Source organism: Typopeltis vanoorti, chromosome 20, assembly GCF_054136105.1.
Source record: "Typopeltis vanoorti isolate ZY-2024b chromosome 20, IOZ_Tvanoo_1.0, whole genome shotgun sequence".
Lineage (NCBI taxonomy): Eukaryota > Metazoa > Arthropoda > Arachnida > Uropygi > Thelyphonidae > Typopeltis > Typopeltis vanoorti.
Genome location: NC_143568.1, coordinates 34,668,280 through 34,693,406, shown reverse-complemented (window position 1 = coordinate 34,693,406; position 25,127 = coordinate 34,668,280). Strand labels below are relative to the sequence as shown.

Genomic DNA, 25,127 nt, shown 5'->3' with positions numbered 1-25,127 from the left:
TGAAAGTCAGCAATAACAAGGCAGAGACAATGAAAATAGGCAGAAGCTTTGAAAACATCAACTGCACTGTACTTAGGTATGGTAGGAAGTCAACTGAATAAATTTATATGGAATAAGTCAGAAATTAGTCGAAACATTAAATTAGCTGTATACAAGACAGTGCTCAAAACTATTTTAACTTATGGATCTGAGAGCTGGGTTAGAAATAAAACACTTGACCAAAGACTAGAGACCACAGATATTAGAGTCCTGAGAAAGATTAGAGAAGTGAACAAAGGCATCAGTGGCAGTGTCATATTAAAAATGAGGATATTAGGAAACAACTTAATATTGTTAGCATCCAGGAATATGTTAGCTGAGCTAATCTCAGGTGGTATGGTCACTTAAACAGAATGGGTGAGGAAAGATTAGCAAAACAAGTGTTCTCTGCCAGGTTGGCAGCAAAACGACCCAGAGGAAGACCAAAATATAAGTGGATTGATACAGTAAAAAGTGTCTTAGAAGATAGAAATATAAGATCTGATAATGTTGAAGTCTTGGCAGGTAACAGATTGATTTGGAGGAAAATTGTGGATAGGAAGTTAGGAATGACATAAGTTTTTCATGTAATACTATCATATCGTACGGTGAGGAATAGACAGGTAGGAATGGAAATCAGAATTAGGATCAGGGAAATGAGAGTGGTCAGATTAAAGAGAGAGGTGTTGTATAGCAGCTAGAATAGAGAATGCTGGTGTGGGTAGAATGGCCTCAAACACAGTGATTGTTATGTTTATACACAAATGTAAGGGGCATTTGAAACAAGAGAGAGCTGAGTTTGTTGCATTGAGATGATATGCCTAAAAATAATTAGAATAAGTGAAATTTGATTGTCTGAGGAGCATGTGATATCAGGAATAGAACTAAAGGATATATAATTTTCCTGAAGGATAGAAATGTGAAAAGTGGAGGGGGGGGGATACTGTTAATGTTTGCAGAGGACTTGTGTCCACAAAGTATGGAAGTTGATAGTGTATGGCCAAAGTGCAGTGTGAAGTTAAAATAAACAGGTTAGTATATCAGATAGGATGATGTTATAGGGCAGGGAATGCAGAGAACATTGATTGTGAAATGTTTAGGCAAATTAGTTGGGCATGTAAAAAGCAGGTGATCCTGATTCTAGACTAATTACAGAATATAGACTGGAAGGAGAAAATAGTGCATGGGAACAAGGAGAGTGAATTTATGGAATTTCTGAGAGAAGTATCTCAAACAGAAAGTGATTGAAGCAACTAGAGGCCTGAATGTTTTGGTGATAACTTCACAAGATGTAGTTGTTAATGAGGTGTTGACACTGCCACCAGTTGGTGAGAGAGTGATCATGAGGTACTTGTTTGGGAAGTGATGAAACAAAAAAAAAAGGTCACTGCCAAAAATGGATACATGTGGAAGTATAAAGCAGGTGATTATAGGAAGCTCTGTAGTCAGTTAGCATCAATACACTGGGTAGATGAGCTGAGTGGAAAAGATGTTGACAAAGCATGGAAACTCACAAGGCAGTATCTAACGAAAGCAATATATGATCATAGAAAAGGTTAAGTGAATAAATAGAGCAGGAGTGAAATTAAGCTTGCTGTGCTGGAAAAGAAAACGTTATGGAGGAGGTACAAGGCAGTTGGTGGTGATTGGACCCATGAAGAGTATAAAGTGCAGGCTAGAAAGGTGAAGAGCATGGTAAAGAAAGAAAAGGTGCAGTGTGAAAGGAGACTGGCTGGTCAGACAAGGTTGACTCAAGGCAATTTTTCGACTACATGGCAAGCAAGAGGAAGAATAATTATAGCAGATAGTCATGGCAGCAGACTAACAGCTGCCAAAAATATAGTGGAATTATTGAATGAGCATTTTATCTGCATATATCATACTGTTGTAAATGATGTGGTGGAATATATAGAAGAGAGGCAAGTATTAGGAGAATTGGAAGTGAAAGAAACAGAGGTATATAAGATGTTGGTTGGATTAGATGTGAATAAGGCTGTGGGAATGGATGACATATCACCACATATTCTTAAGGAATGTGCACCACAGTTGGCTATGCCCCTGACCTGGTTATTTAGTAAAAGTCTTGCAGTGGGTAGCGTTCTAAGAGGACAAAATAGTACCACTCCACAAGCATAGTTCTAAGACAGAAGTCTCCAACTATAGACCAGTCTGTATAACTGCAGTTGTGGTCAGAGTGTTTTGGGAGATTGGTAAGGAATAGAATACAGAATTGGGTTGATGATAATAGCATTCTTTATGATGGTCAGCATGGATTTCCAAAGGACCTGTTCTAGTAATTTACTTGCATTTTATGATAACGTGAATGAGTGTGTTAGATAAGCAAGAATCATATACAGTGATATTCTTAGACTTTGCAAAAGCGTTTGATAGATTATCACATAAGTTGCTGTACAAGCTGCAGAGGATGGGAATATATAGTATATTAGTTAGGTGGATCAGAGATTAGTTCTCTGAACAATACCAGCAGGTTGTGTATGATGGAGCAGTCTCTCAAAAAAGGAAGGTAACCAGTGGTGTGCTCTAGGGTTCTGTTCTTGGGTGCTTGCTGTTTAACTGATTTGTAAATGATATATCATGTGGACTGACTGCAGATCTTCAGTTGTTTGCTGATGATGCAAATTTAGGAATAATTATAAGTAACACTGCTGATGTTAATTCCCTTCAGAAGGATTTGAATAGACTTTTTACTTGGACAAAAGAGTAGGGTTGCAGTTTCAATATCAATAAGGGCAAGGTGTTGCATTTTGGAGTGTAGACATATAAGGCTGTGTACTATATTGATGGTGCCGTACTGCAGGAAGTGAATGAGATTAGAGATTTGAGAGTGATGGTTGATAGTAGACTGAAGTTTAGATGGCATATTGCTAGTGTTGAAAGGCTGCACATCAGCGTGCTGCTATGTTAAGAAGTACAGGTAACTCTCGTATAATGCGGTACTTTTACAACGCAGTTTCGATATAACACAGTCTACAAATTGTAGTAGCCCTTGTTGAATGTGGTAGTTATACAACACGGTTTTATAAGACGGTCTACAAATTGTAGTAACCTTTTATCTTTTCATATATTTTTCAACACGCGACTTAAAAATCAAAGTTTATCTTCGTTAAATTGCGTCTGCTTGTATCGCACATGTAGTTATAAGTGGCGAATTTATATTAGGGGAGATACCCTTTAGCATGCATGTACATCAATTGTTTATCGTATAAAGTGCTTATTGATGAAAATTATCTTTGTTTTCTGCCAGGAAAGTACATTAAAAATCTCAAGCTAAGCATTTTATTTTTTGGCGAGTTACATACAATATGTAATGCTTTTTTTTATGTAAAAAAAATATTTTTATAGTAATTGCCACTTAAAAGGTTTTTGCAATATTTGCAATATGGTTGAAAACGAAATTAGCGAATTAATTTATGGGGAAACAGATTTAAATGAGGATGAACTGGTACAATTAATAGATGACATCGAACCAAATAGCGGGGAAAGATCTGCCGAAGATTCTGATTGTGATGAATCCGTTAATGAATTCAGCTTAAAGAAATTAGCAGAAGAAATGGACTTGGCAAGAATGTTATTTTATGGATAATGATCTCTCAATGGAGCGCTCCGGAAAATTCAAGAGACAATTAGATATTTGTTTAGCTTCGTATTATAAACTTAATAAAAAATTGCAGCATAGGGTAAGCAAGATCTTATTATATGAAAACTAAGAGAAGGTGATAAGGCAATTTTAAGTTCATAATTTGTCCAAAGTAGACTCACTTGAAAGCAAAAAATTTTTTAATTTTTTTTTCAGCAATCCTGCATCTCAGAACATTCATAATTTAGGCTTATCTGTATTAAAAGCTAATGATTTATTTTTTTACCATCATCAGCAGAATAATGCATTTTTGCAGCTCTCGATTTTACTTCTCCAGCAAGATTCTTGGCCATGCATTCATAAACACCCTCATCCAGATCTTGAGCCTCTGTTATCATCAAAGTTCCATCACTTAAAACACTATATCTGCTGGCTTCCTCTGGAGATATTTCATTGCTATTGAAGGATTTAGATAATTAGATATTTAATATTTGGATACAAATTCACACAAGTACTTTATGTATAATACAGCATAATACATTGGTCTGCATACCATGCATGCATTACTAATCAGAAAAAAAACAAAATAAACACATGAAGAATGACAGAGCTTCACAACTAATTACACAAAGAATAGAAAAAACTGTCCTTTTACTATATATATTAAGAAAATAAATTTTTCATATTAAAAAAACATTCATTACTGTTTTGTAGACAAACTACAAAACAATATTTACATGGAAATGTTTAATAAAAGTAGTTTCCAAAAAGTAAGGTAAAACATATTTTTCTTAATAATGATAAAAGGAAATGGGATAAAAACACAATGGACAACTAGACCAGTTAATAATATTCAAAAAGACTGCCATTTCATTGTGGAACTACAGTCACCTCACAGCTAATTTCAGTTGCAAGATGGCAGCTACCATGCGAATGTGGTTCAAAACAGGTGTCTGTGAAGTTATTCATTTTTGCAAGCAAAAGGAGCTTCACCAAGTGACATTCACTGTGAACTGGTTGCTGTGTATAGTAAAAAGGTGATTTCAAAGAAGCATGTGTGTTTTTTTTCTGCAATCAATTTAAAGCAGGCTGTGGTGACATTGAAGATCGACATTGGGTAGACAGGCCTTCATCAAGTAAGACAAAGACAACATTTTGCACATTAAGAGCATCTTTCTTGAAGACTGGTTAGTGAAACTGTATGAAATGGCACAAATGGTGAACTCGAGTAAGTCCACTGTATGTGCATTATTCTTGGCTTTTGAAAGGGTGTGCTGCCACTGGATCCCCCAACAATTGTTAGAGGAGCACAAGGCAACATGCATGGGAATTTTTGGAGAAACTCTTATGATACAGCAAAAAAAGGTGAGGATTTCCTTGCTTCCTTTAGTGGGTTCATCATTTTACCTCAGAGAGAAAACAAGACTCCATGATCTGGAAACATCCATAATCTCCTATGAACAAAAAATTCAAAACTGTTCCCGCTGTCCGAAAAGTCATGGCCACAGTGTTCTGGGATTGCCAAGGTATTCTGTTGGTGGATTTCTTGCTGAAGGGAGGAACAGTCAATGCAGAGCTTTACTGTACAACATTCAATGCAAACAACCAGGACTGCTGACAAGCAGCATGATTTTGGTGCACAAAAATGCTACTCCATACGCTGCACATACCACTCACGAGCAGCTGTGCTGCAATTGTTGGGAAAGTCTGCCACATCCCCCTACAGCCCAGCCTTAGTACCTTCAGGCTTCCATTTGTTTGGTCCCCTCAAGAAACACCTTTCCAGAAGGCATTTCACTATGGATGAGGAAGTTCTTCAGGTGGTGCAATGTTGGTTGCTAGGATTGATAAATTGGTCTATCATTGGGACAAGTGCATCAATAAATTTGGAGACTTTGTGGAGAAGTAGTGCATGTTTGCTTGTTTCATAATTTCAACTTCCTATTATTGAATGTCCTCAAGGAAAAAATTGTCTTATCTTACTTTTTGGAAAACACTCTTACATTTCAAATTGACCAAGCTAACAACAAGTGTTGCTTTAGTACTACAATAAACTTACGTAAGCTGCTCAACAGCCCATTGTTTTATTTATCAGTACTTTTGATAAGGATTAAAATCTGACAAATGTTTTGAACTGATTGTTTTGTTTGAATTAGTAACCAGGCTGAAACCTCTCAAATACATGAAATCTCATGTTGAGAATTTCATGTAATTATCCTTTTTTCCCCTTTTGGTTTTGATGTCAAATAAAATCTTTATTTCTATAGTTAAGGCTACTCATATTTTTGTGAACAGTTTTTATATAATTCCCACCTACAAAAGAATAGGAACCCATAGGACATTAGCACTGCAAGTGAGCCAAGCATTTTTTTCCCGATTTTATTTTTTTGTATATAATTTTTTTTTAAATTTAATTTTTATTGATCTAGTTATTTTAATATTACCCAAAAACCTTGCTGTAAAGGTCAAATATAGCACTTTTCACAGCAACTTCAGGCCTCTGAATAGTGGGAGTAATGGTCTTGCACCAAGCAGTGAAATTCATCTACCACCTAAAGAAAATCAAACACTCATGCCGTAGAAAGTTTTTTCACTTGGATTAGATTTCACTTAGGTTACTGATTAAAGTTGCCAAGAAACTATATTCTTGTTTAATTCTTTCTCCAAGTGTAAGCAAACAAAGTCTACACGTGAAGTATCTTCACAACTAAGCTATTTGTATATAGAGGCTAACAATAACATTGTGTTATTATTTCATAATGCAAAGCACACATCATTTCAGGCATTTATAATGCTATAAATTTGCCAGCTATAATGCTATACAGCTGGTTGGCCAAGTGGTAAACGTATCCACTCTCCAGCCAAAAAGCTGCTGGCTTGAATCCCACCATAGGCATGGATGTTTGTGATTGTCTATGAAAATACTAGTGGTAGTGGTGGGCTGTAGATGCCGTTGGTGGAGAGACAGAGGTGTAGAGTAGGTATCCTCCCTCTATGAGTCTTTGGACTCCCTGGAGGTGTCACGTAATAATAATAGTAATAATAATAATAATTTTGGGAAGGGTCTCTACCCACACCAGATGACCTTTCATCATAAAATATTATTACCGGAATCACTTTTTAATTTAAATGTCTTCATTTGTAAAATTTTTGGCTAAGTTGCACAACCATTGTGAATACAAAAAACAACTCAATTTGAAAGTACATAGTATTATGTGCATAACTTGTTGCAGTAGAATAGCTTTATCTGCATTAATAGATATCAAAATAAATTACAATAAAATAATTAAGTTAATAAATGTTTAAATATAAACAAATTAATTACATATTAAGGAACACATTAATGGTGAGTATTAGTCAGTATAACTTCCCAAAATTGAGAAAGTTTAGGTTATTTATGTACTATTACTATAACAAAGTGTTATGCAACTCCCTTGTCCAAGATATTTGTCTTGGACAAGGGAGATGCATAACAGTAGACTTAGATTTTGCAAAGCATTTGATAGACCGTAAAATGACAAGCTGTTAAATAAATTAAAACGGATGAGGCTGGATAATAGACCTCTGAGTTGGATAAGTGACTGACTGTCAGATAGGTATCAGAAAGTTATGGGCTGCAGTATCCCAAAAAAGGAAGGTTACTAGTGGTGTGCAGCAGTGGTCAGTTTTGGGACCATTGTTGTCCCATTTGTATAATAATGATACTGGAATGGATTTAACTGGTGATATGCAACTGCTTGCAGATGATGCAAAACTGGGGAGGGCAATGTAGAGTCAAGCAGGTGTTATGGCTTTGCAAGAGTACTTGAAGAGATTGCATGAATGGGCAGGTAAGTGGAACTATCAGTTCAATGTTGAAAAGTGTAAGGTTTTGAAATTTGGTAAGTAACAATGGGATGCAAAGTATACATTTGGTGGGGAAACTTTAAAGGAAGTGGAGGATATGAGAGATCTAGACGTGATGGTAGACAAGGACCTTGAAATTCAGGGGCCACATTGCACAAGCTGTGAAGACATCCCATCAGATAATGGCAATGATGTGGAGGACCCTGACATGCAGAAATGAAAAGGTTGTGTAAAGCCTTGATCAGGCCTCATATGGATTACTGTGCTCAGATTTGGTCACCAGGTTTTCATGGTGATGAGGATATGTTAGAGTCCAGAGAAGATTCACAAAAGTGATCAGCAGTCTTTGGAACGTGGAGTATGAGGACAGATTGAAACAATGTAAATTGCCAAGCCTTCTGAACAGGAAGAGAAGAAGGTATTCCCACCCTCCCCTTCTCCTCCTATAATTGAGACACGAGCTAGTCAAGGATTGTTATCAGGTTGACTTTGGAGTTTTCACAGAATGGGAAAGGGGGCAGAACAAGAGGCCATCCCTGGAAACTGTATAAGGAGAATGTGAGCAAGGGAGTGAGGAGCAGGTTCTTTACATAGAGAGAGAGAGAGTGGTTGGCGAGTGAAATGCATTGAATGAGCGTGTTGTGAATGTAGGCACGTTAAACCAGTTTAAGGCATGGCTGGATGAGCTTTGTGTGTAATAGTGTGTACTTTCTATGAGTCTGACTCCATGGAGGTCAGATAATAATAATAAACTTTTGTGTAACACACAAAATAAGCTCTTCCAAAGATCCATACTTTGAAAATTTTAAATATACTTTTAAATTTACTTAGCTCTTCCATACCTTAACCACCCAGGGGTTTACAAAATTCAATGTACCTGTAACCCACCTTACATAGGGGATACAGGACACACCATCCCAATTATAAAAGATGAATACAAATGCCACATTAAATACCACCACTATGATAAAAAGGCCTGTCAGACCATGCACTCTACACCCTGACATCAAACCTCTCCTATCATAAACACATCACAACCATTGCATCGCCAGCTTCAAAATAACTAGGATTTCTTTATAGCTATCGAATACTGCTCTCACAGATGGGGTGGGGCCCCTAAAAGTTCCCTCAAAATGCTCGACTCAGAGGAGAGTAATTAGACTTATTAATGGCCAATACAGAGGAGAGCAATTAGACTTATTAATGACCCATCTCTTACCAACTCACCCCCTCCCCACTTGCACACATACGTTTGGTTTCTGCAATATGTATATTCTACAAATATCTCCATGGGAAATGCTCATCTGAAATAACATCAATAATTACCCCACTTAGGGCTAAGCTCATTAGAACATGTGCAGTTGCTGCACAACATCCTTTCACAGTGCACCTTGAAATAAACAGATCATCTTTTCCTCCTCCTTCATCCCTGCAATTGCTGAACTGTGGAACAGTCTCCCACCTGCTGTGTTTCCCAAGGAATAATTTAGTCATTTAAATCAAATGTAAACAAGTTCCTTCTTTCCCAGCCCACTATACATGGTACTAATGTACTATAGGTTGATCATGTATGGGCTCACCATAAAAAAAAAAAAAAAAAAAAAAACATGTCACAGAATTGATTAGAAAAGCTTCTGTGACATGTTTTTTTTTTTTATTATTTTTTTTATGGTGAGCCCATACACGAGAGGTTGGTTGATCAACCTATAGTACATAGTACCATGTATGGGTAATGGGTTGGGAAAGGAGAAACTTGTTTACATTTGATTTAAATGATTGTATATTGTATTCCTTGGGAAACACAACTTGGGGGTGGGGGAGACTATTTCACAATACAGCAGCACAAAATACACATGTAAAGGATACAAGCTACATGACACTACACTAAAGTAGAATGAATCTAAATGTTTGTTAATCATTTACCCTAGCCTGACCTCTGGTAGCAGGAAAAAAACTACATTAAACAATTTCTAAAATCTTCTCGTATTAAGATTTTCTTCTGTTTGGGGTAGTTCTGGATGATATACTGGTTGAAGATGGGTCCTCTGAATTCTTTGAATAATTAATTCATCATTCTTGTTCAGATTTGGATGATGTTTCAGCATCTCAGAGACTTCTTTGAATTTTTTTTTCAAATCAAGTCCCTACACCACACCAAAACCTGGTTTGAAAGAAAATTCAAAGACATCTCTGAGATGCTGAAACATCATCCAAATCTGAACAAGAATGATGAATTAATCATTCAAAGAATTCAGAGGACCCATCTTCAACCAGTATATCATCCAGAACTACCCCAAACAGAAGAAAATCTTATTAGGAAAGGACTTTAGAAATTGTTTAATGTATTTTTTCCCACCAGAGGGCAGGCTAGGGTAAATGATTAACAAACATTTAGATTCATCCTACTTGTGTAGTGTAGTGTCATGTAGCTTGTATCTTTTACATATTTCCTGATGATGACCTCAATAAAGAGGTCAAAACGTTGAATGTTACTTTCTTAATGATAAGTAATTATTCTAACACATGTGTTGTGTCTCCATAAATTCTTCACTTAATGAGGTACTGTTAAAGTGCAGGGGTACCACTTCAAAAACTGAGTGATCTACAAAATCACTTTAAATCTCACTGGATGATCCTAAAGGATCACTACTAAACTCATCACATCTAATCTAAATCAATTCAGGATAGGAAGCTCAGCAGTGGCTTCACTCCATGACAAGCTTTTGCTTGTCATGGAGAACTGTGCAGCTCCCCAGAAAGCAAATAAGCCCAAAGATGAACATTAAATGTTATCAGTGGGAGGCAGGCTGAGAAGAGATACCAAGGTTGACTTCTTATCTCTTCTGTATCTGGCAATGCAGAAACTAAAGCAGTAAAGTCTACTTATGACCTCTGCATTATTTCAACAATTATCGCTTCTGTGTCTGGTTCCCAATGATGAGACCTCAAATAAAAGTAAAAATTGGTCTGGGTAGTGGCGCTTCCCAAAATGCATAGTATCATACCCATCTGAAAGGGGATGTGCTTTGCACTATGGTATGCTAAGGCAATTAATGTCAAGTCATTAGTCTCTATATACAAGTAGCCCACTTGTGAAGATACTTTACATATAAATTTTGTCTGCTTACACTTGGATAAAGGATTAAACAAGAATTTCTTGGCAACTTTAATTTAATTAAACATACATGCCTATAGCAGGATCTTAAGCTGCAGCCTGTTAGTTGAAGTGCTTATATGTTAACCACTCAGCCAACCTGCTTAACAATCTTTGGGTAAGGTCTGGTTTTAATACAGTGAAGCATGTAAAAATTGACAGCACTCTGTGATCGATGTACCTTCTAAGTACCTCTCTTATACTATTATAAGTTTGTTAACAAAAAAAATATGTTGACTGGTTGAAAAGTATAAGTCTAACACACAATGACAAGTTATTTAATTACTAATTTCAAAACAAATCTTTTGACATTAATAACTTGTTTCACACTCAACATGCTCCAAGAGGATGTGAATATGTGTGTACACAAACAGGAAAGGGGAAGACATAGGACCAAGGGAAAATAGTTGGATCTGAAGAACGCTGTAAGATGAATAAGGAGAAAAAGAAATGGCTCAAGTATGGAGAAATCACATCTAACAAAGTGAAACTTATTATAGATCCAGGAATGAACTGTTATGTTTAGTATACAAATGCTAGAAGTGTAAGAAACAAGGTAAATGAAATGGCTGCATTGATTGAGTCTGTTCACCTAAAATTTGTTGGAATAAGTGAAACATGGTTGGACAAGTATGACATCCTGACAGGAATAGAGATGGAAAGGTATGATGTATTTTGCATAGATAGAAAGGGTAAAAAGGAAGAAGGGAGTGCTATTGAAGATAGAGAAAGAGTTATGTCTGTACAAATTAGAGATCTAAGGGGAGAAATAGCAGTAGTAGTTTTCAGACAGTATGGTGTGAGAAAGAGATGAACAGAATGAAATATTTAACTGGATGTTGTTACAGACCTGGTAATATAGAGGTAGTGACCATGAAATGTATAATCAAATTAGACAAGCAAATAAGAAAAGGGTGATCATTATCATTAGACTGGGATCATGAGATAGCAACTTGCCCCAGTCCTGAAAATAGTTCAGGTTTACACTTGTTTGCTTACACTTGGATAAAGGATTAAACAAAGAATATTTCTTGGTATCTTTAATTTAAAGAAAATGAGTTTCTCAAGTTTTTGAGGGACAGCTACCTCAGTAGTATGTAACAAAGGGCACACAAGGATTGAGGGTCTTGGATTTGATCATTTCATCAGAGAATGTTATTATAAACAAAATATCAAATCACCTGACAGTTGGTGAAAGTGACCATGAAGTGATTACCTAAGTGGTTGCCAGCAGTGTGAGGACCTCTGTGAGAAAAGGGTATATGTGGAACTACAAGGTTGGTGATTATGAAAAGCTCAGGAGACAGCTTGCAGGTGTAGCATGGAATGAGGAGTTAGTTGGAAAAGAGATCAATGTACTTGGGAGATATTCAAGAACTATCTAGTAGAAGCAATGTCTAAAGGTATTCCAAGGGTTACAAGGTAGGGTGAAATGGATGAATGAAGAGATTAAGCATGCGATACAGAGAAAAAAGGCATTATGGAAGTAGAATGAGAGAAGTGGTAATAACCAATTCCATGAGGATTACAAAGACCAGGCAAGGAGGGTGACTTGGTTGGTAGGGGTAGCAAAAGTGAAGTATGAGCAGTATTTAGCTAATGAAGGCAAAAAGAATCCTAGGGAGAGTTGTTTCAATATGTAGCCAGCAAAAAAAAGATTATGGAAAGATGACATTGATTGGAGAAAATGGCATAAGAACAACTGCTGCAGAGGATATAGCTGAGATATTTAATGAGCAGTTCATAGGTCTTTCATTCATGCAGAGTTTGAGAGCAGTCGATAATAGTGATGAGGAGGAGAGACTGACTAAGTAAGAAAGAGATATATGGGGAATTGAGCAAACTTGATGTTAATAAGGCTGCAGGACATGATAATACCTCGCCATGTATTTTAAAGGAATGTGCCAGGGAGTTGACATCTGTCTTAACATATTTGTTTCATATGAGTGTTACACTGGGTCAAGTTCCAAAGGAGTGGAAGGAAGGCAGCATTGTACTACTTCATAAAGGAGGTGACAGAACTGAAGCATCAAATTATAAGCCTATCTGTGTGTCAGCTGTTGTAGTTAGGTGTTGGAGAGGCTGGTGAGAATCAGGGTCCAGAACTGGGTTCCCAACAGTAGTACTATCTTTGATGGGCAGCATGGATTTACTATTGGGGGGAGATCATGATTTAGTAATCTACATACTTATTACAATAAAGTGACATCTTCATTGGACAAAGGAGATGGATACACAGTAGTATACTTAGCTTTTGCAAAGGCTTTTGATAGTTGATGGGATTGGATATTAGACTAGTGTATTGGATTGAAGATTGGCTATCTGCCAGATAAGGAGAACTCACAAGAAATGCTTTGGGAAGGAGTCAAGGTGATAATACACGATACAGCCAAGAAGTATATTGGCCCAATAAGAAGACCGAGAGACCCATGGATATCAGATTCAACATGGGAACTAATCAAAAGAAGGCAGTTGGAAAAACAAAGAGACACATGGACTGAAGAATACAAGAGATTACATAGAGAAGTCAGAAGAGCCATCAAGCAGGACAAGGAAAAGTTCTACACTAATAAATGTGAAGAGATAGAGTTCCAGATGAGGAGGCTCAATTATAGAAGGATACAAGTTTAAGTCCAAATTGAATGTCAACGAAGACAAAAATGGAGCAATACTAACAAAAAAAAAACTGGAAATCAAAAATAGATGGAAAGACTACTGTGAGGAACTGTATACAGTAGAGCGGATAAAGAAAATGTGGAGGAGCCCTCTCACCAGGAAAATTTTGATTAGGAACCTCCTCCGCTTAGGCTATAATAAATTTAGTTTAATCCTTTATCCAAGTGTGAGCAAACAAAGTTTGCGCCTGAAAGTATCTTCAGGACTAGGGTAAGGTAGTGCAACACCAGAGAGATTGATGAGGCCAGGGATTTGGGAGTATTGGTGGATAGGGAATTGAAGTTTAGGGGGCACATTGCAAAAGTGACTAAAACAGCTCACCAAATCACTTGGCTTCTGAAAAATACTTTAACATGCAGAGACAAACAAGTTGTTCCTCTGTATCGAGCCTTGATAAGACCCCATCTGGACTACTGTGCCCAGTTATGGGCACCAGGGTTTCTTCGTGATGGGGAGGAAGTGGAGAGGGTCCAGAGACGAGTGACCAAGATGATAGCAGGTCTGTGGAATGAACCTTATGAGAATAGGTTGAAGATTTGTGGGTTGCAGAAATTGGTCGATAGGCAAAGGAGGGGTGATATGATTAAGACATTCAAATTACTGAAGGGTTTCTATAAGATTGATCCAGAAGATATTTTGGAAAATATGACTGGTGGTGGGAGGACTAGGGGCCATGAATGGAAGCTGGGCAAGAGCGTGGTTGACAAGGGGGTTAGAGCTAGGTTTTTTACTTGGAGAGTAGTGAATGAGTGGAATAAGCTTCCAGAGTCTGTTGTGGGTGCTACGATCATGAATGAGTTCAAGGCAAGGTATGATAGATACTGTGTGAATGTCGAATAGTTGTTCTTGACATGATGTTAGGGCCTCCCTTGATGAGTCTGTCGACTCCTTGGAGTTGCCCGGAACAATAATAATAATAACACCAGGCGACTCGTTGCAAAGGTGGAGAAAGCTCTCGTCACTCCTATCTCAGTATCTCCCATAATGCAGAGCACATCTCCTTGCGGACATGTGTAATGCTATGCATTAAGGCAAGGGCCACTACCCATACCGGTTTCGAATTTTATTGAGGTCTCGTCAGTAGGAGCCAGGCCCAGTAGTGGAGATATAAAAGCAGACGCAATGAGAGGTCATCCTAACCTATAGGAGTTGCCAAAGGGTGTGCATCCTTATTATTAAATTACTCCGGATTCAGAGAAAGATGTTGAGAGTTTATTTTTATTTCAGGTGCAAACTTTGTTTGCTCACACTTGGATAAAGGATTAAACTAAACTTATTATAGTCTAACCAAGTGAAAAATAAACTCTCAACCTCTGCTTAGGCATGAAGTTGAAAGAGCAGTTAAGCAGCCTAATAGCAATAAGGCACCAGGTGCAGATGAAATCCCAGCAGAGTTAATTAAGGCCACAGGGGTGGAGGGATATGAGCATTTCATAGATTGATTACAAGGATATGGGAGACAGGATCATGGCCTATTGACTGGAAGAAGTCTGTTTTCATACCAATACATAAGGAGATATGAAAGCTTGCAAAAACTATAGAACTATTATTATTACTACGATAAAGAGCCAAAAGACTTTTTCCAGCGACATAAATTAAGTTAAGGGGATAATAAATCCTGTATTATTTTATTTTACAGCCGTGTACGAAACTGAGATCGAAATCCATAGAAACCTAAGAGTTTCATGCCAAAAAACTATCGGCGAGTCCAAGCATAAGTCATCACTTGAGTAGTACAACACTATGCAACTCGTGTCAAAGGTGGAGCAAGCTCTGTCACTATCCTTAATATTTTCTCATAATGTAAAACGCAGCTCCTAGGAGATGTATTACTGTTTCACATTATGAGGAGAGGTCACTACCCAGAGCGGTTTCGACCTTTATTGAGGTCTCATCAGTGAGACCCTGGAATATCAAGGTTTAAGTGAACCGAACTTACATATACCCCTACTAACGAATTGAAAAATAAAATAAAACGGGATTTATTATCCCCTTAACTTTATAGAACTATTAGTTTAAATCTCATGCAAGCAAAATTTTATTCTTTACTTTTCTTTAAGGATGTTTAGTATATATATGGAGGACATCATGCATGAAGCATTGGATAAGCTCAAGACAGGAATTAGGATAGGAGGTAGATTGATCAGTAATCTAAGGTATGCTGATGATACAGTACTCCTTTGTAATGACATGGAAAAACTAGGACAAATTCTTGACAAAGTTAACAAGATCAGTAATAACAGAAGACTTCAACTCAATCCTAGCAAGACAAAGATTATGGTTCTCAAAGGAAATACAAACAGGGAAGCTCTTGAGAAACAAGTGTACCTTAATGGAGAAAGAATTGAGGAAGTCAGCAAGTTTGAGTATCTGGGATCCATTATTAACGTGGAGAATTGCTGTTCAGAAGACATCAGAAGAAGGTTAGGAATGGCTAAAACAACAGAGACTTGTCTAAAATCTGGAAGGATGGATCTATCTCCATGGGAACAAAGTTGAGGATTTTGGATGCAGTTGTTTTCCCAACAGCGACTTATGGATGTGAGACTTGGAACCTAATGAAGTCAGATAAGAAAAGGATATCTGCTTTTGCTGCAAAAGGCTGTTGAGGATATCATATACTGAAAAGTGAGGTGTACAAATGAATGGGTGTTAGAAAAGATCAATAGAACTTTAAGGCTCCTTAAGGATATTGACAAAAGAAAGTTAAAATATTTTGGACATATTGAAAGGATGGAAGAAGGACTTCTAAGATGAACTATGAGGAGCAGAACAGATTTTGTGGCCTTACAAGAAGACTTGAGTAGACCGAGTGAAGGGCATGGGAGTGGGGATGCCAACTGCAAAATGCAAGGTTGTAAAATTTGAGAAACAAAGATGGGATGTAGAATTTACGCTTGGTGGAAATATATTGTTGAAGGTGGAGGAAATGAGAGATCTTGGGATGATGGTGGATAATGATCTAAAATTTAGAGGACACTTTCCAAAATTGTGAGGACAACACAACAAATTCTGGGAATAATGCAGAGGACACTGACTTGTAGAAGTAAGGAATACAATAGAACAAGAATTGCAGATTCTTGTTTTATTGTGTAAGGCCTTGATTAGGTCACATATGGACTACTGTGCACAGATTTGGTCACCTGGTTTTCAAAAGGATGAAGAGATGTTGGATAAGGTCCAAAGGTGGTTGACTAAGGCAGTTTCTGATGTCTAGAATGTTGAATATAAGGAAAGTTTGAGAAGATGTAATTTACAATGTCTAGAAGAGAGGAGAAATAGGAGTGATATGATAGTCATACAAGTTGGTAAGGGATTGTTATAAGATCACTGTTGAAGAGATTTTTCATAAAATGGTGGGAGATTAGGGGAGAAAGTGTTCTATTGGTCAAAGAAGAGTAGCATGTCTTCACCATGGAAAATTACATTTTGTTGAAAGAATGGTCAAAACCTATTCTGAATATTAACATTTGAAGAAAGGTCTATCCAGGAGAGCAGCATCATAATTGCAGTCAAAGGTTGGCCAACAGTGTGTTCAGTTTTGTAAAACAATCAGGTGTCTGTAGAACTTTTCAAGTGTGTGTGTGTTAAAATTCTTATAGGCCATATTTTAAAGTACTTTAGTTTCTAATGGTTCCTGCAGTTAGTTTCAATGGTGATCTACTAAACTTTCCTATTTAAAATCCTAACCTAGTACACATTTTTAAAGATACTCCTGAAATTGTAAAGAACATAGGTGGAAGTGCTGGTCATCCTTCAGTATAGAGCATGGAGTGCTTATTTGGATCTAAAGACAAAGGGTCTGAGGTTGTAGGCTTATACTTACTAAGTAATCATATTACTCGTTTCATAGGATTTAGTGAAAAAAACCCATAAGTATTCATAAAAATAAGTTAATATATGAAAAACTCTTCAAAACATTTGGTGAAATGACATTATGGACACCTGTAATCTTAATAGTAATAATATGCTGACCTCTAAATTCTGAAAGATTATTCTCTGCTGTAAAGTTTTCACCTAGTGATCATGTAATGTGAAGTGCCATTAGTTGATGCTGATGTAACATAATGGCATTGGCAGTTTTGTATGAGTGAAAAACCCTCTGAGTCATCTATTATTCAATAGAAATAGTGTGTTAGAAAATCAACAAAACTGAAGTACGGGTAACCCTCGTATAATGCGGATGTTAGGTTCCATAGAAATGCTGCGTTATATAAATCTCGTTATGCGAGACTCAGATCACATAGAAAAGTAGGGTTATGTTCCGAAATCATTTCTTTTATTTTTTAATTATATAAACAACAATGACACATCCATCCAACACAAATATATTTTTTATTTAATTCAGGTAATTCATGCAAGTTATGAAAATATGTAACTTTATGAAACAAATACACAGGATAAAATTATAAATTTACAAATTGTATGTAAACTTCATTGCACATAATGCATAAATATTTTAGGCAAAATAAAATAAAGTGTAGATTTTAATCTATCTTTCATAGCACGAGGATTTGAGGATCGGTTAATAAACATTGGTTTTGTCATGTAATCACCTGATGCATTACTACAAAATAGTAGAGTAATTCTATCTTTAGAAACTTGGAATCCAGGAGCTGACTTTCATTTTTTGAAATATAGGTGCATTTTTGCATCCCCCCAATATAACCCAGATTCATCTGCATTGAACACCTGGTCTGCATCATAAATGTTTATAAACTGTGAGAGCTTTTTGTTTAATAAGATTTCCATCCAAAGGAATTTTCTTCCTAGTGCAATCTTCTATCCAAATCATTATAGATTTCTCTATTTTTCCCATTAGAATATTGCAAACTCGAGCAACGTGCTTTGCACTTACCATTGACCCAGCAATAAACACTTTCTCAGATTTTATGTTTATTTTGTTTGCTCGAATTGCTGATTCGTTTAAATTCAAATTCCTTGCAACAGCTCCTGGTGTTTTTTTCCATTTTTCAACCGATCCAAGAATTTTAATTTTTTCTTCGAGAGAAATAAATTAAGAGAGCCTGTGTAGCTCAGTAGAAGTGGCGTTTGCACTCTACGGTGCTTGACTGAACGAAGAAAGGATTTGGTGGTTCAAATCTAGTCGCCGACTAGAGGAAATTTTTCTAAGCCTTTTTCGACCGGTTCCCAAGTTAGTTGATCTTTGGCATGGACTAGCGGGTTTTTCCTCCCGGAAACTCTGGTTTTCGTTCCATAAACTCAAGAAAATCGACCGTCGAACCCACACTGTTTTCTGACATTAAAAATATTGTGTTAGGGACCACGAGATGGCGGCACTAACTTGCCGCCTTCTTCACTGCATACCGATGAATCAGTGATAGTCTTGGGCCAGCTATCTCTCTGATTGGCTACAAGTGGAGATTGAACTGCCCACTCAGTCTCCAAAAGATAGATAGGGTAAACAGCCCTGCCTACTCCCTATACGGGAACAAATAGGCATTAGCTGAGAAATAAATTTTCTTTTCAATCTTGGTTTTTCCCTTTCGTTGCAGTTTGTGGCCATTACTATAGAAAATTTTTTTTTTGCATAAAAAAAGCATTAGATATTAATTATGTATGTAACTCACCAGAAAATAAAGTATTAAGCTTGAGATTAACACACTTAGGATTTTTAATGCGCTTTCCTGAACAGAAAAAGAAGACAAATTTCAACAATAAACACTTTATATGGTTAACAATTGACATACATGCATGCATGCTGAAGGGTATTTTCCCTTAATGTAAATTCGTTGCTTATACTACTACTATAAAAATTTGATTTTTAAGTTGCACGGTGAAAAATATATGAAAAGATAAAGAGTTATTACAATGTATAGACATTGTATTTTTATCAAAACTGCGTTGTATAAGTATCGCGTTGAACAAGGGTTACTACAATTTATAGATCGCATTATATCGAAACTGCATTGCATAAGTACCATGTTATAAGAAGGTTACCTGTATTTGCACAGAGAATCAGACATGTTTACAGTTTTTCAGTGGGAAGCAAATTTGATTATTCTTAAAGTGTCACTTAAAATGCATTAAGCCAGGTTCTCCAAAAACTGGCAAGCAAATTAGACAGAAATATACACAGATGAGATCTGATGCCAAATGATTTCCTTCAATTGTGAATTAAGAGATATTATTTAAGTGAAATAATAGTAAAATAATGACAATAGCCAAAAATATGGTAATCACAGTACTGTTTACATAAGGGAAGGGGGGTTAAAACAACAGTGCCCTGAGCTATGGAGATATAACAGTATCTTCAGCCATAGACAACATGCATTTGAGAGGGAGAAGCTGCAGTATCAACTTCCAGAATGTGGAAATAAGTACGTGTACAAAGATGTCTACATGTATAAGGCACAAGAGAAGAACAGAGATCTGCAAGTTGTCCAACTGTGTCCAACGAATACCAGGCGTATCAGAAACAAAGAGGTAGAATTTGTTGCCTTAGTCAATATGTTGGGACCTCAAATTGTAGGCATTAGTAAGACCTGACTATCAGAATCAGACAAACTAACTGGTATCGAGCGTAAAGGGTACACTAATTTTAAGAAGGATAGAAGATAGGAGAGGAGGGGGAGTGCTGCTAATGATATCAGATGACTTGAATCCAGATAGAGTTGAGACCTATGATTGTAGAAGTACTACTAACAGTATTTCATATGGCAGTGAGTTTGAAGCCATCTAGTGTGAGGTGGAATCTAACAAGATCAATTACATAGTGGGGTGTTGTTACAGACCTGGTGGATCAGTTGCCAGTAATGAAGAAATGCATCACCAAATAGACAAGATGAGTGCCAAAAGAGTAATCGTAATGGGAGACAAATTATCCAAATATTGATTGGTAGCAGTAGAATCTCGTGAGAAGAATGAAAAATGCATTTATTGAGCTGTTGCAGGACAACTTCCTCAAGCAGCATGTGACAGAAGGAACTCAAGGTCAAAGTGTGTTAGAGAGCTTTTCAGTTAAAGATGTAACTATTCTGCCTCCAGTTTGTGACAGTGACCATGCAGTACTCACTTAGGAAGTGACTAACTTTATGAATGTTCCATTCCAAAAAGGTTACATGCTGAACTACAAAGGAGGAAATTATGACCAACCGGATCAGTTGATGGATGGGAAGAATATCAACAGTGCATGGAAGCATTTAATCAACACTTAAATGATGCAATATCAAAGTGTATCCCGAGAGTTCCAAAAATAAAAAGGGTAGGAGTAAAATGGATATGTAATCTTATTAAGCAAGAGATTTGTAAGAAAAGGAGGATGTGGAAGGAATACCATGTACATAAGGATGATGTGCATTATCAAAATTATAAGCAGCAGGCTAAAATAGTCACAACTGTTGTACGGGAAGCAAATTCTGAGTATGAAAAGAAACTGGCGCTGCGTGCTAAAGACAACCCAAAAAGAATTCTATCGATATGCTGCAAGTAAAAGAAAGAAAGAATATGAAAGAATAACTCTTCTAAATGCAGATGCCGTGAAGATTACAGATGCAGAAAAGGTTGTTCAACTAACTTAACAAGCGCCCATTTTGTTAAAAGTTATCAACCTGGTGTATGTGACATTGAGCTCACTGCTACCTCTTCACAGGATGAAGAAATTCAGGTGCATGAGGACTTAGTATTAGAGCTATTGCACAAACTGAATAAGAATTCAGCAACAGAGGCTGATGGGATATCAGCATGTGTGCTCAAAGAGTGTTCAGCTGAACTGGCTATTCCTTTGACTAGGCTGTTTAATACGAGTCTCAGAACAGGGAAGATTCTGTAGGAATGGAAAGAAAGAATGTATTGTAATTCCATTGCATAAGGGTGGTGCAAAGACCGATGTATCCGACTATCAACCAATTAGTATCTCAGGAGTGGTGGTGAAGAGTTTGGAAGAATTGGTTAGGTTCGCATTCAGAAAGGGGTTGACAGTGAATCTCTACTTTGCAATAACCAACATGGGTTTACTAAGGGAAAGTCATGTTTTAGAAACTTGCTTGCATTCTATAACAATGTTACCATTGAACTAGAAAAGAGGAATTGATACAACATGTTACTTTTGGATTTTGCTAATGCTTTTGACAGAATACAGCATGGTAGACTGTTGCATAAATTGGAAAATATGGGTTTGGATTATAGAACATGAGCATGGATAAGAGGATGGCTGAATGGCAGATATCAAAATGTGGTATATGGGGGATGTGAGTCTGCAAAATTTAAGGTAACCAGTGGTATACCACAAGGATCATTGCTTGGTCCACTGTTATTCATACTATACATTGATGATATTGGGAAGGATTTGACAAGTGACATACAGCTATTTGCTGTATGTCACTTGTCAAATCCTTCCCAATATCAAGACGCAAAGATAGGTAGGGTAATCAGGAATGCTGCAGATATGCAGTACTTGCAGAATGATTTGAATAGGCTGGGATTGTGGGCATGGGAAATGGATGTCAGTTCAATGTTAGTAAATGTAAAGTCATGCACTTTGGCGTGATTAGATATCCGATGTCTTCAGTGGTGCACCCAGAGGGGGGGCAAGGGGGTCCTGGCCCCAAAGAAAAAGGAAAAAAACACTAGAAAATTTTACAAAAATCTTTTCCTAATTAATAAAAGTAATTTTTTTAAATTTATGTTGTGTTGTGTCTTCTATTTCAATACTACTTATGAATTAGCGATCATTGCAGATGCTCAGTCATAGGTCGTATGTGATGTGTAGTGTGTATTCTCAAATAGTCTACTAAACTCGCTCCCCCCCCCCCCCACAAGATTAAACCCTGAGTGTGCTACTGGATGTCATATTATATTGTGGGATTATGCTTGAAGAAACTGATGAGGCCAGGGATCTTGGAGTGTTAGTAGATAGGAAGTTGAAGTTAAGGCCATGTAGCAAAGATTGTAAATACAACTCAAAAGATAAATGCTGAAATGAATGTTCACATATAAAGATAAGGATGTCATTTTGCCTCTTTACAAGGCATTGATAAGACCTCACTTGAAGTATTGTGCACAGGTTTGGTCTCCTGGTTTCAGTTGCAATTCTGATATATTGGAGAGAGTGAAAAGAAGAGTGCTAAAAATGATATCAGGATTATGTAATACCGATTATTAAGAGAGAGATTAAAAATTTGTAGACTGCAGATACTAGCAAACAGGAGAAAGATGGGTGATATGATTGAGACTCAAACTTCTGTAAGGTTCATACAGGATTTCAATTGGAATTTTTCAATTTATTGAGGGTGGGGAAAGGACAAAAAGGGCATCCTTGGAAGCTGAGAATGCATGCTGCCTAAGAAGAGGGCGAGGGCTAGATTTTTCTCTCATAGGGTGGTGTGTCATTGGAATGGATTGCCATCGGATGTTGCGAGTGGAAGCAGTGTGAATGAATTCAAGAATAAGTATGATAGCTAGTGCGTGTAGTATGTGGGACTCATTGAGGGAGTCCCTGACTTCCTGGATGTCTCTCCTAATAATAATAACTGCATGTAATTATTAATCCAATGAATTAATCATTTTTAGCTGTAACTTATTCCTTTCCCCTTACACTCCGATCAGTTAACATGGCTGTGTAGGCTGTAGCTTGGAGACACTTAATATAATGGTCTCCAAACTTATAGAGTACAGAGCCATTTTAAATAAACAACTTACTTGTTATGCAACCATACTATGTCTGGCTCAGGATTGCCTTCAGCTTTACAGGTGAAGTATGCAGTTCCACCAAAAGATACCACGACATCATTTGGTTCTTCAGTTAGTTCAGGCATTTCTACATAGGTTTCACAGAACAGAAAAATGTGTAAGAAATAACTTTTATACTATTATATCAGAATAATTTTAATTTTTTTCTTGTGTTAGAGAAATCATAACTAGAACATGGGTACAAAATTATACATTCTCACAAATGCATTTATTGACACTGTTGCAGGACAACTTCCTCAAGCAGCATGTGAAAGAAGGAACTCAAGGTCAAAGAATATGCATAAAGTAATCCCAAAATTATACATTCTCACAAATGCATTTATTGAGCTGTTGTGGGACAACTTCCTCAAGCAGCATGTGACAGAAGGAACTCAAGGTCAAAGAGTGTTAGATTTGATTATAGTGTTAGAGGGCTTATCAGTTAACGATGTAACTATTCTGCCTCTGGTTGGCAGTAACCGTGCGGTACTCACTTGGGAAGTGACTAAGTTGTGGGAAGTGATAATGGAGACGGTATCGTCCTTGTAAATTGAGCTGGAGTGAGTTTAGTAAGGGTGTCAGACCACTTTTTTTTTATTTTATTTTACTTGGTGAGCGGGGAATGAGCGGAATGGGTTGATAGTGTTGCAAGTTTTGTCAGTGAATGAGCTATGATAAGAATGAGTTGAAGAGGTACAATAGGTATATGTGAATAGTTAGTGTGAGTACAATGACTCACTGACAATAGCTCACACTAACTATTCACATATACCTATTGTACCTCTTCAGCTCATTCTTATCATAACTCATTCACTGACAAAACTTGCAACACTATCAACCTATTCCACTCAAGCACAAACTTTGTTTCTTATACTTGGATAAAGGATTAAACAAGAATTTATTAACAAGTGTAATTTAAGAGTATCACACACATTACAAATTACAGCTTTCACAATGTACAAAGCCCTAAATCACCAAACTGATCTGAGCAAAACACATGACCTACATATTCTTGCTCCATGAAATTAAATGCCATACTTGGAAAATGCAGAAAAAGGAACAGTAGCTAACATCAGCAGTGTCTATAGAAGCACAAAGCACGTGTCGTATCAGCAGGTGGTTACATCTAGAAATACGTCTCCTGGGGTGGGGGGGGGGGATGATTGCTTTTAATGACTAATATTGATAGCCTATTCTTTGTGGCATAAGATGAATGTGCATAACAGGTTTTTCCTCTTTTTTTCAACAAGCTGAATTCAAGCCAAACAGGGCTTGTCATGATCAGATTTTCACTTTGTAATTAACTGAAAAATAACGAGAATATAACAAGGATCTGCACTTAGATCTGAAAAACTATGCAAAACAGTACTCAGAAAAAAAAAAACAATAATGCTAGAATTATATGGGGTAAACAGAAGATTATACAGAACAAAGTCTATATGAGTTGTAAATCAGCAGTTAGAAATGAAGGAAATATAAGATACATGATGTAAAATCAGGTGTAAGACAAGGGTACACACTATATTTACTCTTATTCAGTGCTTTTTTTTCTGGAAAAAAAGGTGCCAGTACTCACCATGAAGATGTTATTACAGCAACTTCCACACTTTGAACATATCCTCTGATATGCCTTCGTCGTCTCGCTTTGTTGGCATGCTTTGTGCGATGCACTCTCCTTATGATCGTAAATCTTTTTTCTTAATGACATTAACTGAGCCATTAGTAGCAGAGACTCTACTAATCGACCAACCTTTGCCGGCAAAGGTTGGTAGAGTCTCTGCTACTAATGGCTCAGTTAAGTAAGTTTGAGCGTGGTTAGTAGTTGGAAGGGGAGGCCAATCGTTCAATGCTGTTGGCACACTCTCCCTCGATGAGTCTTTGGACTCCCTGGAGGTGTCAAATAAGAATAACTGTTGTTTGCGAAATTCTCCAAAATGACTGATTTTACCATTTGACCACTCCACTGAAATTTTTGTTCCCATGTGTTTATCGCGACAAGGCTTCCGATATCACAACATGCTTTGCAGCCCAACATTTTATTCTTGACATACAGCCACTCATTTCTCTCACAGAAGTCATTTTTGCAGAAATGACTTCTCTCACAAATAATGATTGGCCCAACATTTGGGCCAATCATTATCAGAA

At 37.0% G+C, this 25,127-nt stretch overlaps 1 protein-coding gene across 4 annotated transcripts in view; it reads right to left on the bottom strand.

Moving 5' to 3' along the window:
- Positions 1 to 25,127, bottom strand: part of Pxn (Peroxidasin) — a 479,183-nt gene that overhangs the window by 230,771 nt on the left and 223,285 nt on the right. For all 4 annotated transcript variants that reach the window (XR_016550040.1, XM_090409901.1, XM_090409902.1 and 1 more), the window contains 2 exons: positions 22,953 to 23,070; positions 3,903 to 4,072 (listed from right to left, as the gene is read on the bottom strand). Coding sequence is in view for 3 of the 4 variants with exons in the window: in XM_090409901.1 (XP_090266027.1) it covers positions 3,903 to 4,072; positions 22,953 to 23,070 (288 nt within the window). In the remaining variant the exon portion in view is untranslated. The remainder of the gene's footprint in view (positions 1 to 3,902; positions 4,073 to 22,952; positions 23,071 to 25,127) is intronic.